The sequence below is a fragment of the Myotis myotis genome, unplaced genomic scaffold (assembly GCF_014108235.1).
Source record: "Myotis myotis isolate mMyoMyo1 unplaced genomic scaffold, mMyoMyo1.p scaffold_m19_p_7, whole genome shotgun sequence".
NCBI classification, from domain to species: domain Eukaryota; kingdom Metazoa; phylum Chordata; class Mammalia; order Chiroptera; family Vespertilionidae; genus Myotis; species Myotis myotis.
The window spans coordinates 8,715,741-8,729,537 of record NW_023416379.1 but is presented as its reverse complement, the minus strand read 5'-3'; the positions used below and the strand labels follow the sequence as shown (position 1 = coordinate 8,729,537).

At 43.9% G+C, this 13,797-nt stretch overlaps 1 protein-coding gene across 3 annotated transcripts in view; it reads left to right on the top strand.

The window, feature by feature from the left end:
- ESR1 (estrogen receptor 1) overlaps positions 1–13,797 on the top strand; it is a 304,587-nt gene that overhangs the window by 89,339 nt on the left and 201,451 nt on the right. For all 3 annotated transcript variants that reach the window (XM_036317796.1, XM_036317794.1, XM_036317795.1), the window contains one exon: positions 219–740. In XM_036317796.1, coding sequence (XP_036173689.1) covers positions 286–740 — 455 coding nt within the window. In that variant the 5' untranslated portion in view covers positions 219–285. The remainder of the gene's footprint in view (positions 1–218; positions 741–13,797) is intronic.

The following is a 13,797-nucleotide window of genomic DNA, read 5'->3' as shown; positions in this document are numbered from 1 at the left end:
CCCCTTTGTAATGCATATGAGCCCGGGAGACCCGTCCTTAAAAGTTGAAGACGGGGAGCCAGGAAGTTGGCTGCGCGCTCGCTGCTCTCCGGTGTCTGGCCTGGGGGGATCGGGAGACCCAGGGCTCCGGGCAGCGCCGGGCAGCGCTCTCCTCCCGGCGGCGGGACATGCGCTGCGCCGCCCCCGCCTCTAACCCGAGGGCTGTGCTCTTCTTCCAGGTGGCCCGCCGGCTGCTGAGCCCTCTGCGCGCGGAGCCGGTCTGCACCTTGCCCGCGGCCGCTGACCATGACCATGACCCTCCACACCAAAGCGTCCGGAATGGCCCTGCTGCACCAGATCCAAGGGAACGAACTGGAGTCCCTGAACCGCCCGCAGCTCAAGATCCCTCTGGAGCGACCGCTGGGCGAGGTGTACGTGGACGGGGGCAAGCCCGCCGTCTACAGCTACCCGGAGGGCGCCGCCTACGACTTCAACGCCGCGGCCGCCGCCTCCGCGCCCATCTACGGCCAGTCGGGTCTCGCCTACGGCCCCGGGTCCGAGGCGGCGGCGGCGTTTGGTGCCAACGGTCTGGGGGGCTACCCGCCACTCAACAGCGTGTCGCCGAGCCCGCTGGTGCTGCTGCACCCGCCGCCGCAGCTCTCGCCCTTCCTGCACCCGCACGGCCAGCAGGTGCCCTACTACCTGGAGAATGAGCCGAGCGGCTACGCGGTGCGCGAGGCCGGCCCTCCCGCCTTCTACAGGTACCCGCGCCCCCAGCGCCGCACCCGAGCCCAGCCGCGGGGTGGCCGCCGCGCCAGGCGGAGGGAGCGAGGGAGCCGGCGGGGCGGGGGGAGCCGCGGGCCGGGCAGGCACCGCGCAACCTGCTGCCCGCGGAGCCCAGGACCCGCCCGAGGGCTAGCGCCAGCCCCGCCTGGGCGTCCTTGGGGATCTGGCTTTGCAGAGTCAAGTTCTCTAGCTTGGCTGCTTAAAAAAATTTTTTTTCCCCCTTCTCCACCCCACCACGGTCTGCCCGAGAGTCAGATCCGAAACCCCGTGTGCTTCCTAACCAAACAAATAGTGGAAACCTCACAAAGCCGCAGTCGTCTGTGGGGGGAGCACCCCAAATCAAAGGAGCACAGGGCGCTTTGAGTCCCTCGTCAATGTCCTGCTGTGGTATTTCAGGCTGGAGGCGGCGGGGGCTAGGGGAGCTCCGTTTTTATTTGTTTATGATGATTTTAACATTTTAATGTGCTCGGAAAAGTTCCTTTCATCTAGAATTTCGGATCGGAAAGATGATGATGATGATGATGATGATGATGATGATGATGATGATGATGATAGTGGTTTTGGGGGCAGCGATTCCTAGCAGCGTCTGTCTGTCTGTCCTCCCCCGGGCCCTGGGTTCAGGGCTTGAATGAACTGAACCCTCGAGAGCAGTGCAGGAGTTGAATGGGTCTTAAGTTTCTGGGTTCTGCGTTCTCTAGCTGGGTCCTGTTGGAGCAGGTTGCTGGACTATGACTCAGAGCAGCCGGGACTAAGGCAGCCCGTCAGTCTGAAATATGCCATTTGGAAGCAGGCGTGTTTTTGAAACACCCCTCTGACAGCGAAAGCGTATTTCAGGCCCACCGGGCAAAGAAGGCCCCAGAAGCCCAGTGCGGGGCCCTGCTGCCCCTTTCCGTCCCTGTGGCAGAAGCCTAGGCGCTCAGGGCACACAGGCGCGCCTGTGACTCAAGTAGCAAATGCTTTGTGTCCTTATGTTTTCCTCTAGTAGAGAATATACATTCCTCCTCCCCCCTCCCTCCCATTTTCGCTTTGATAGTTTCTCCCTTCTCTTCCTGATGGACCAGGGAAGGGCTGGGTGGGTGTTGCTGGCGAATGGCTGCGCCTAGGGCCCCACAGGACAGGGATGCCCTGGAATGGGGCTGGGAAGCCTCAGGGCCCACGTGGTGGCTGGTGCTGAGCTAGGCAGTGCCTGACTGTCCCTGGCTGTCAGGTGCGCCTCCTCCCTCACCCAGAGCCTTCTGCATGCAAGCTGTGGACTTTCCATTCAGTGCTCTGTCTCCAGAGAAATCGATAGCGGAAGAATCAGAGGAGGGTGCAGATTGGTCCCAGAAGATCCCGCGGGCAGGTTTTTGGGGTGTCTGAACTTACCCCCTATCCTTCAGGCCTGCCCACCCCACCCCCCAAGGATGTTCTAGCACCTCACAGCCAGACAAGACCAGCCTGAGTTACTACTTCAGGCAACACTTTCAAAACTTAAAAAAGAACCAGACTTTAACAAAGCCGATTGCAGACTCCTTTCCCTTGTTTTATTTCAGGGTTAAAATGAAAAGGGAAAAAGAAGTTATTCTGCCCACTTTATAAAAAAAAAGTGTTAGAACAAAATACAACGATTACATCTAATTCACACACATTTTAAAACCCCTTGATGCGAAGGAAGGCTCTGCTCAGGGTGTGAATTCCATAACCTCAGGATGGACTCCAGAAACTATTTTCTTTTCCATTAATTTTCAGTTCTTTTATTGCAAATTAATGCCGCCGCATTTCAATGGGCACTAATGAGGCTGCTCCTCCTTGGACTATTTACTGCCTTGCTAATAATTACAAAGTGAGCTTGGTCAAATAAAAGGGGATCACATTTTATTCAAAATCGTTCATCATCCCAGAGGCAAATAATATCCCTAAATGTGCCCCATCTTAAACTTTTCACAACAGATGATATTCAAATACTTTTAGAGTATTATAAAAAAAATGACAAGGAACTTTTTTAAAAAGTAAAAATTTCACGCAAGTAGGATTCTTTGTGGAAATTCAGTTTTAGAGTGATTTTTCCTTTGTAGTGTCTTTCCCATAACATCCTTCCGCTTTTGTTTGAATTCTACCTCTTATGACCCAGGGAGGAAGAGAGAGGTCTATGCAAGTGTTTATTTAATATTATTGAAAATATTAGTTAATATTTTTCCCTTTGAATAACACAGGGTACAATAAAAGAATTGAAGAAATCCTTTTAGGGACCTTTAACTTTCTTCAGTAGTTATCAAAAGTTTCGGGGGCCAAAGGCAGTGTTTTCAAAGTACTTGTTATGTATGACCCACAGAATCATGACATCAGTTTAGTGAGTCTAGAACTTATTTTTTGGGGGGAATGAAATGGAAAAGAATATAATAGAAAATATCAGAGTGCATAATATTTGGTAGGGTTTTGTTTCCTGAAAATTGTTTTAATTATACCTGCTGTGTGTGCCGACTGCGATGTAAAATGTATTTCTTACTGTGGGTTGAGGCCAAAGAAATTTGAAAGCTATTGGCCTAAAATGTTATGTTTAGTAGAAAACAAAAAATTTAGGTAAGTGCCTGGTGGTTTTATCTGCATAAACCAAAAAGCTATTTTCATTCTCTTTATTTTATCTCTGGCCTCCCCCGCCCCCCCCCCCCCCATCGCCCCCATTAATTAGTTGGTGACTTTAGATCAGTTAGATTAAGCTTTACTATTTTTGAGAATTTATATGAAGTTCACATTACTTAGCATAAGGATGCTATGGTTACTTTCATCTATTGGCCACAATATGCAGCCATATCTATGTATGAAGCAATGTGACAGCTAGCACTGCCCTGGGCATATAATAATGTGAGAAACATTGTCACGTATCCCAGCCAATTGTTATTAAGAGGAATACATTTATAAACAGGCAAGCTGCGACTTCCTTGGCAAGATGTGCCGGACCTACAAGTTCATGATGAAGGCAACGGGGACACATCTTATCCTGGGTTTCTTTTCAGAGTTCAAACAACTTAGGAAAGTTGGACCAAACTAAAGATGAAACTTAATCATATCCACTATGATTGTTAAAATTCTAACGAGGCATTTAATGTTCCATGTTTATTTCAGTTGTATTACTCAATATTCTTAAAGGCTAAATAATGCCCACTGCTCCAAATTACTTGACAATTACACAAACCCTTTGCATCAAAGTCAGTGCCTTGGTAATTTGTATACTATTACACTGGCTGCATGCTTTGAATGACTCGTCTGTCCACTCGTGATCACTTAAAACTATTTCTTAACTTTGAACAAGGCTCATCTCCAAGAAGAGATTTTAATGGCTAATTTTCAAGTTTCCAATAATTCTATCCTTCTATTTCGGTGATATTTTAGCACCCTTTCTTTTCTTACTTCTTTTCATTTACTTAAATTGTTACTGTTCACCCGATATGTTGTGTTGGTCTAAGAATAGTTCAAGGAGCCTCATTTTGCCTCGAGAATGAGTGTATTTTCGGTTGAGAACAGAATCATGTCTTCAATCCCCATTTCATTTTCACCTACTCCATGTGGCTTGTACCTGTTCGGTAGAAAGCTCCTGAAAGATAATTGGCACTTATTCTAATTTTTTTCCTCACAGTCAGTTAATTTGGGTTCTTAGGTTATTTTTGTGAATATATTTAGGATATGACGTTCATATCCAGGGAATATTCAGGTTTGGCATTTTGGTTTCTAATTGTTTTAAGGGTATAAAAGACAGGGGCAAGAAATGGCAGGAATAATAGATCAGGAAAAACTATAAAGATGTCAAACTTTCTGTTAATGATAAGACATTGGTAATTTTGTCAAGTGAGATAGTATGTGTGAAAGTGGTACATAAGCTGCCTATGCATTCAATATTTTATTATTTTGTTCACACATTAATAATTGTTCTTGTACTTTTGTAAGCTAGAAGATAGTAGGGAAGATTAGACTGAAAGTGGGCAGGAGCTTTACTACAAATAGAGATTGATGATAATATGAAATCATTTTCTTTGGCAGCCAAATTTAAGTAAAATCTTCATCACCATCTGCAACCTTTGCTTGCAGCAAGGGCTATCATAAAGAATATTTATCTTGCCCTGGCTGGGTAGCTCAGTTGGTTGGAGTGTTGTCACATACACCAAAAAGGTTGTAGGTTCGATTCCCAGTCAGGACACATACCTAGGTTGGGATTCGATCCCTAGACAGGAGACAACCGATAGATGTTTCTCTTTCACATCGATATTTATCTCTCTCTTTCCCTTCCTCTCTCTCTTAAAAAAAATCAATAAACATATCCTCAAGTGAGGATTAAAAATAAGTAAATAAAGGTAGTGCACCTTTAAAAAAAAAAAAGGCATCATCCGAGTCACCAAGGTTGCTTGCGGGCTTGATCCCCTGTCAGGGCACACACAAGAATCAACCGATGAATGCATAGATAAGTGGAACAACAAATACACGTTTCTCTCTCCCTCTCCTTTCCTTTCTCTCTAAAATCAATAAATAAAAAAATTAAAAAGAACAGTTTTCTTATAGATACATTTTTTAAACGCCGAGACCCTGATTATGTGAAAAGAGTTGTGCACAAGGAAATGTAAGAGCTTTAATTGTATTTTTTTCTAAAATGCATACTCAGTACAAAAACAATGCATCGAATGCCTGCCTGCGACTGCAGTATTATTTTTAACGTAACTTTAGGAACACAGTTGAGAGCGCAACATGCTGCGTTCCCTTCTTTCTCATGATACGTTGGGTGGATAGAGGCAAGTAAGCCATCGAGTTTAATTCCAAGTCCCCGCTTGCTTACCGGAGAACGGAAAACATAGTGGCCACAACTGTTTAGAACCAAAATGCATGGGCCAGAAAAAGAGGCTATCTAATCCCCCAAGCACAGCCACTTGAAACCAGCCACCCAAAGTGAAAGTGTGAGAGATTTCAGAGAGAAGAGGCATTCCACCAAAGTCATCGAGGAGTTTTATTTTATATTTTGAACTCTGCCAGTGAATTGCCGAAGAATATCATTTTAAAAACAGTGTGCCTGAGCTGTCCCCTACTTCATCCCTGAAACATACCCCGTCCTCTGAAAGCTGAGGACTTAGGTGGGCGAAGGGTGAAGGGAAGCGCCTTTAGGAGACTCTCGATTTCAGAAGGGAGAAACCATAATCCCCAAATTCTGTACCGTAGAGAATAGTAGTAAGAATTATGGGGGAAATTTTGCCTTAATCCACAATGCTTTTAATTATGTGATTATGCCTAGACCCTATTGAAGATATGAAGATTAGAAAGGAAACTATTTTGGTCCCAAACAACATTATTTTATGTAGTTTAATAAAGTAATACTTTCAAGAAGCTAGGTCAAATAAGGAAGGGTATGCCTGAGACTTATAAATGACATGAAGGTGTGACAGTAGAATCGATGATGGTGATGGTGGTGAGGATGATGGTGATGATGGGGTGATGATGATGATGGTGGTAGAGGTAGTGGTGGTAGTGGGATGATGATGATGGGATGATGATGATGGCAGCAATGAAGTGCTGGTGGGTAGGATTTCTGGATGCCTATTATATAGCCAGAGAAGTTTATCCTGTACAGAAATAGAATCTTTTAGTGTACTTCACATTTTTGTGAAGTTATAATTTAAGTAAATTGTCAAAAGTTTCAATAATGATATTATCAATAATTTTATACCATAAATTGAATAAGTAATTCTAATTGCTATACAGAAAATTAAAAAAGAAAAACCCAAACAAGCCTGGGTTCTTTTCATTTTTCCTCTGAACTGTTTAGAGGGATAAATTGTATCCTCAGTTTGCTTTTATAACATCCTCTACTTTCATCAAAAGTGTTGTCTTTAATGAGATAGTAGGCTACTGGTCTGGTCATTTTCTACTTTCTGGAGCTCCTATGAATTACACTTGGGAAAATTATAGTCCACTTTAAGTTAATAAAGTTAATTAAGACACGTTGAGGGCTGGTCATTTATCAACGAGCCCTCAATACACTCATATGTGGTTATTTTTTTTGAGAGATCTCCAAATGTTGTCAGCTACAAGAAGAATGAAGGCCTTTGCCATTTAGTCTCAGATTCTCACTGCCGGCTCTGAAGCTGCAGGGTTGTCTGGTTCAAAGGTCCCCCCCCCCCCCCCCCCCCCCCCATTCCCTGGTTGCAACCCAGCCTGCATTGCCTGGCTGGCCAGGCTCATTCGCCTCTGCCCAAGCAGCGGTGTGCAGCGTGCGCAGGGCCCTGCAGCCATGTGTGTGCGCGCCAGGCACTGCCTTCTGAGCAGCTTTCTAGGCAGCTGGACTCACTTTCTGACATAAAGGTTCTGGATTTTTTCTAAGACCCTTTACACTCTGTTAGGCCTCGTTTTCTGTATTAAGCTTTCTTTCTTTCTTTCTTTCTTTCTTTCTTTCTTTCTTTCTTTCTTTCTTTCTTTCTTTCTTTCTTTCTTTCTTTCTTTCACACTCCATCTGTATATTCCTAGTTTTTTCCTTCCACCTTTTCTGGTTTATTTTTTTATTTTATTTTAATGAAATTTGAAATAGGACTCAATAGATTGCCTAACCAGCACTGGTAAGCCAGTGGTATAAGAATATGCCTTAACATTCTAGAGTGGCATTAACTACATGGAAAGTTTTAGAAAATGAGGTGCCCCCCCTCCCCCCCTCCATAAGCATAGAAGCATAAAACAAACAAAATCAGAGCCTGGCCAGCGTGGCTCACTGGTTGAGCATTGACCTATGAGCCAGGAGGTCACGGTTTGATTCCTGGTCAGGGCATCTACCAGGTGCGGGCTCAATCCCCAGTGTGGGGTGTGCAGGAGGCAGCCCATCAATGATTCTCCCTCATCATTGATGTTTCTAACTCTCTCTCCCACTCCGTCCTTTCTGAAGTCAATAAAAATATTAAATACACACGCACATATACACACACAAAATCAGAAAGAAATCTTCACTTAGTGGGGTTGCTTTGACATCTCATTCATTCATTCATTTGGTTACCTTGTTCCAAATTGTGTAGTTCACCCATGGCATAGATGACATAAAATGCATTTTTATATGCCAAGCAGTTCCTGTATCAGTGTTAGCATTTAGCAGCCAGGAAATGCTACGCATGAATGGGGAGGTAGGGCCTCATCCTTCCGCGTGCGGATTTGGTGTGGAGATCAAGTGCTTTCTTGGCTGCTGTCTCCTGGGTTTCAGGTCCATGAGAACTTGCCCACGGCACATAAAGCCGACGATAATTCCCCCCTCTGCTAACAAAACCACTCATTTTTGAAATGTTGTAGGTGTGCCCGTGATCTGTTTAACTTATTTCATGAAGGTATGTGAAGTGGTGTTATTCCTTTTGTAAAGCTTTTGTAAAGCAACACTGTTATCAGCATAACTGATTTCGAGAGTCCTTAAGGGTCCCATATGCTAACTTTGACTTCTGCTTTTGTTGTTTGAAGACCTTACAAATGCTTGGGTTTATTTCTGTTGGGATATTTCAAGCAATTCAGCGAGAAAGGATCTACATTCCAATTTGAGTACAAGAGGCAATTTAGTTGCATTGAGAAGTGATTTCCTTCAGTTGTCTGAAGAGAATGTGTGGGGCGGTGGGAGGCCTTTTTGGTTTCTGAGAGGGGGGCCCTGAGCAGTGGTCCAGAGACCATCACTCTCGGTGCTGCGCTTCTCTCCGCCCTCAGCAAAGTGCACGGCACGTGCACGTCTGGAGGGGCTGGGAGTTGGGTGACTGGCTGCTGAGGTGGGCAGGGAGCACAGTTACAGTGATCCGCTCTGGTCTCCTGGCTGGGAGAGAGGCCATTCAGGAGGGATCGTCAGCTGTGATTGTAAGAACGTGGGGACTCTGTGAATCCCCGCTTCCTTCCTAAAAAGAGAAAGGATTCCCCAGGACATTCCAAGTCCAGCTCACCCCCATTATTTCCGGATTCTGTACTTACAAATTTGCCTACTGTCTAAAATGTATTTGCAACCCCCAAATCAATATTCATGACACTTTCTGGGTCATTCGCTGACATGCACAGAGTGGTGAAAAATCTGAGTCATCGGCCGGCATGCCGGTCCCCAGCTGAGGTCAAACGAGGTGACGCTCTGCCTTCTGGTTTCAGCTCCTACTGTAAACAAGTGTCCGGTTCGAGGTCTAGTTAGTGCCACTTACAAAAAAAAATTATCTTGTGCTTTTTGTTGGTGATTTTGCTGTTCAAAAATGACCTCCAAGTATAGCCCTGAAGTGCTGTCCAGTATTTCTAAGCACAGGAAGGCTGTGATGTGTCTCATTGAGAAAACACAAGTGTTAGGTCAGCTTCATTCACACATGAGTGCTGTTGGCCATGAGTTCAATGTTCATGAATCAACAATGTATGTTAAGTAAGGTGTCTTTAAACAGAATCACACACAGCAAGGCCATGCATTGATTGGTGATGAAAACGTTATGACCGGAGCCTTTGAACACTGTATTTCTCCTAGGGGCAACGGTCCTGCATTCACTAATTCAGTATTTGTGACCACTTTATAGAACATAACTACCGCCAACCGTGAGAACTGATGTTTATGACAGGTGATTAAAGCACGGGCCGGGAAGCCACGCAGCTTAGGTTTCTGGGTGACTCCTGACTACTTGTGATCTCTGGCTCAATGTGCCTCAGTTTACTCGTCTGTAAAATGTCAATCCAAATAGGGCCCGCATCTTTTGGTTGTTGTGAGGATTAAAGAAGTTTATAGTTGTCAAGAGCTGAAAACATGCCCAGGGCATAGCAGTCATCATTTTGTCATTACTTCTTCTGACAGGAATTGGCAACCACCCATCGAAGAAGGTGGATATGAATCTGGAACATTTGGAATTTCCCTATGTTTGCTTAGTTTGCCTTCAAGAGACAAACCCTAATATCCTATTGTGATTAGAAGTTAAGCTTTTCCTAAAGAAAGCAGGGAGCTACTATTTCTTGAAATGCTTAATATATGCGAGGTATTATGCTAGAAAACCAAAAACAAAGCAGCTGTCATAAACTCCAAATAAGGAAAAAAATCAATCAATACAAGGAGGAAGGGGCATTAAGGACTGTGGCCTGAAGTGATCCCAGAGAGGGAAGTTGTTGAAACTGACGTAGCAGTTTATAAAGCCGGTAGGATGTGCGGAGGGCAAAGAGGGAACTTCTGTGTACTTTGAGGAAAAGGAACTGGGGAAGGATGAGGGACGAAAGCTAACAATCATAGCGCTTCTACAACGATGAATTTTCAACGTTGGCTGCACAGTAAAATCAAGGATGATTTCAGAATCATCCAGATGATTGAAAAACTACTGGGACCTGGGCCACATCTGAGTGGTTCTGATAATTGCTCTGGGGTTGCAGTGGGAATAGCAATTTAGAAAAACAAAACAAAGCAAAAAACTCCTTGGGCTATTTCTCCTGGGCAGCCCCCTGATTTGCAGCCTGACAGCATTTCTCTAAGTGGGGTCATAATTAATCTCCCTCCAACCATGTATCTCATTTTTAAAGATGAGGTTGTGCAGTTTGGAGAGGTCTGAGAGGGTGCTCAGGGTTTGGCTGTGCTTTTACCCTGAATAGGAGTGTTCAAGCCTAGATCTGCCTGACTGCAAGTCTTCATTTTATTGAGCCACTTGGGGATCAGAATCAGAGGGTAAAAGGCGTACTGAGGGGGAAAGATGACAGTACCATTGCTTTCTACTCATCTTTCCAATATAAGATTTGAAGGAGGGAGTTACAATGGATATTGACTAGATACAAAGCAGACACATTGAAGAAGAATATGAGACTGCAGACTTTGCCATAGAATATGAAGATGAAATTAGGAGACAACCTGAAACACGCTGCCAATAGGCACCACGGCCAATCAGCTTGCATGGTTTAGGTTTTCGTTATGTGTTTAGATAATTGCTGGTAATGGAAGCTCTCGAACTCGCCTCCAACAGGCTTCTCTTTCCTTTAGTTTTTCAGAGCGTGGCCACATGCCAGACTCTATTATTGTGTATGAAACTTTAAAATCTTAAATATCAGTACACTTGATTGGTTGCACAGAATTTCCAGTTGTGTGCTTGGGAAGTTCCTTGAGGTCTTCTATATGGAGGACTGACTTAAAGCTCTCCTTGTGTGCCTCATTCCATCCTGAAGTATTTGCACAATTCTGTCCGCCAATAGAATGTGTTCTGTTTTTATTTATCCTGCCCCATTTTGCATTTTAGAAGACTCACTTATTGATAAGGGAAGCAGGCATGCAGGCACCCCGCCTTGGCCCCCGAGCCCAGGGCAGGGTTTGGTGAGGCTTTCCCACATTGCTCAGTTCTCAAGGCTGCTCTTTTCCTCATGTGACTCTGCCCAGAATCAGCAGCTAAAAGCAAGTCTTTGAAGTTTTAGAAACGTATAAAAGCAACTTCTCGAGGAAGACGTGAACATGGGTCTCCTCCAATGCTCGCAGCACTTCACATCCAGGTTCCAGGCCCCACACAAGGGGACTATCAACTCACCGGCCCAGGGCTCTTTGTTCTTTGTTCTTTGTTTCTGATGCTCAGCAATTGTGATTGATGAAACCAAAGTTGCTTTTCTAGGCAGAATCCAAGCGTCTTCTAAGAAGTCTGTGTTTGACACGAGGGAATAGCTAGCAGAGTCATCAGGGAATCTGTAGAAGCAGTCACAGGTTCTAGAGTTTTCATGTTGAACACTGTCGTTCACAGAGATGCAATACTAGTCATTTTCTAGCACGTCTTAACACAGACAAGAAGTTTCTTCTCAGATATCTCTCCTGCTATTCTCTCCTTTCTCTACACATGGCCAACTCCCTATTATTGCTGCAATCGGTTCCTTACTGGGTTTTCGGTTTGTGAGCTTTCAGACTTGAATTTTTCGGTTTCCTCCCAGAGCATAGTTGACATACCAGAGTGTATGTTTGAGCTGGTCCTTTCCTCTGCTTTTTAAAGAAGCCTGCAGTGGCTTCTCACTAGTCATAGGTCAAATGCACATTCCATAGTGTGGCATTTAATTCCAGCTGAACTCCTCCCGTCACTCCATGAAGCTTTTGTTCAAACCATACTTAAATGGCACTTTCCCACTTCTGCTATTCATAGTTACTTTCATCCCTAACATGTACCATTTATTCCCATCTCTGTTATGCTGATTCTACCAAGAAGTCAAGGCTCAACTCAAATGCCACCTCTACCACGGAAATCACCACAGAAAGCCTTTCATTATGGTTGTAGGTAGATTTGTCTCCCTCATCTGTTTAATAGATTTTATTAATTGTATATATTAATTTAATAGATTTTTATTAATTAATATATCTATTCATTCACTCAGCACACTTTATTGAATCATGTACTGACTTGCATTGTATATACAGAGATGAGACACTTCATCTATCGTGAAGTCACTCATAGTCTAATGAGGGAGATGTCAAGTGAATAGACTTGTCATACACTTGTCATAAGAATTGTGATAAAGGAGGGACCACTAGGGACACAGAGGAAGAACAGGCCCCCATCTACGGATGCCGAGGTCCAAAATGGTTTTATGGAAGGAGTTGACCAGGCAAGGAAGGGCAAGGCAAGGGGGGGGTGAAGAGAGGGTGACTTTTAGTCCCTGGTACTCCCTACAGTTCCAGTCCAGTTCTTTGGTCAGAATAAATGTTTAGTAATTTATACAGCTACATTGTTGAATTAACAAAATAAGGGCAAATGGCTAAGAATCAGAGAAATAACTTGATAATAGCAATTGTTAGTATTTTTTTGAATATAGTGCACAAGGCACTGTGCTGAAAGCCTTAAATGATCATCTTGCTGAATCCTGACACCAACCATAAGAGGCTGGCACTGTTATTATTCTCATTTTATTGGAGAAGAAACTAAAACTGAGAGAGGGGAAGTGACTTGTCCAAGGTCACACAGCTAATAATGGAGGACTGGGGATTCTAAATCTAGAAGTTGACTCTGGAGCTCAAGTTCTAACCCACTAATTATGCAAGAAAACTGGTGGGATGTCATATGTCACTGATAGACTTACTCAGCAGTTGGTGTGTTAATTCCTTGTGATATCTTTATATTCCATTGTGACAATGATTTATTACTTTTTTAATTAAAAATTTTAAAATTACAATTTACATTCAATATTATTTTGTATTTGTTTCAGGTGTACAGCATAGTGGTTAGACAATCATATACCTTACAAAGTGTTCCTCCCCAATATTTTCATTACCCACCATACATAGTTATTGCAATATTATTGATTGTACTAGAGGCCTGGTGTGCTAAATTTGTGCGTGGTCAGGGTCCCTAGGCCTGGTTGGCGACCAGGGTCGATCAGGGCCTTTCGGCTGCCAGCCTGGGCCTTCCTTCCCTGGCTGCTGGCCAGGGCCTTCCTTCATTCTACGCCGCCCCCTGGTGGTCAGCGTACGTCCTAGCGAGCGATCGAACTCCCGGTCTCAAACTCCCAAGGGGACACTTTGCATATTAGCCTTTTATATATATAGAGAGAGAGAGTTCCTGTGCTCTACTTTATAACCCCATGATGACTTTGTAACTATCAGTCTGTACTTTCCAATTCCTTTATCTTTTTCACCCAGTCCCCCAAGCCTCCTCCCCTCTAGCAATCATCAGTCTGTTTTCTGTATCGATGAGTCTGTTTCTGTTTGCTTTGTTTATATTGTTCTTTAGATTTCACATATACATGAAATCATATGGTACCTGTCTTTCTCTAACTGACTAATTTCACTTAGTATAATGCCCTCTAAATCCGTCAATGTTGTCGCAGATGGTAAGATTTCATTTTTTTTTTTTTTTTATGGCCAAGTAATCTTCCATTGTAATATATGTACCACAGCATTTTACCCACTTGTCTATTGATGGGCACTTGGGTTGCTTTCATATCTTGGCCATTGTAAATAATGCTGCAATGAACATAGGGTGCACATATTCTTTCGAACTAGTATTTTGGGTTTCTTAAGATATATTCCCAGAAGTGGAATCACTGGGTCATAGGAAGTTCCAGTTTTTATTTTTGAGGAATCTTCATACTGTTTTCCATTCT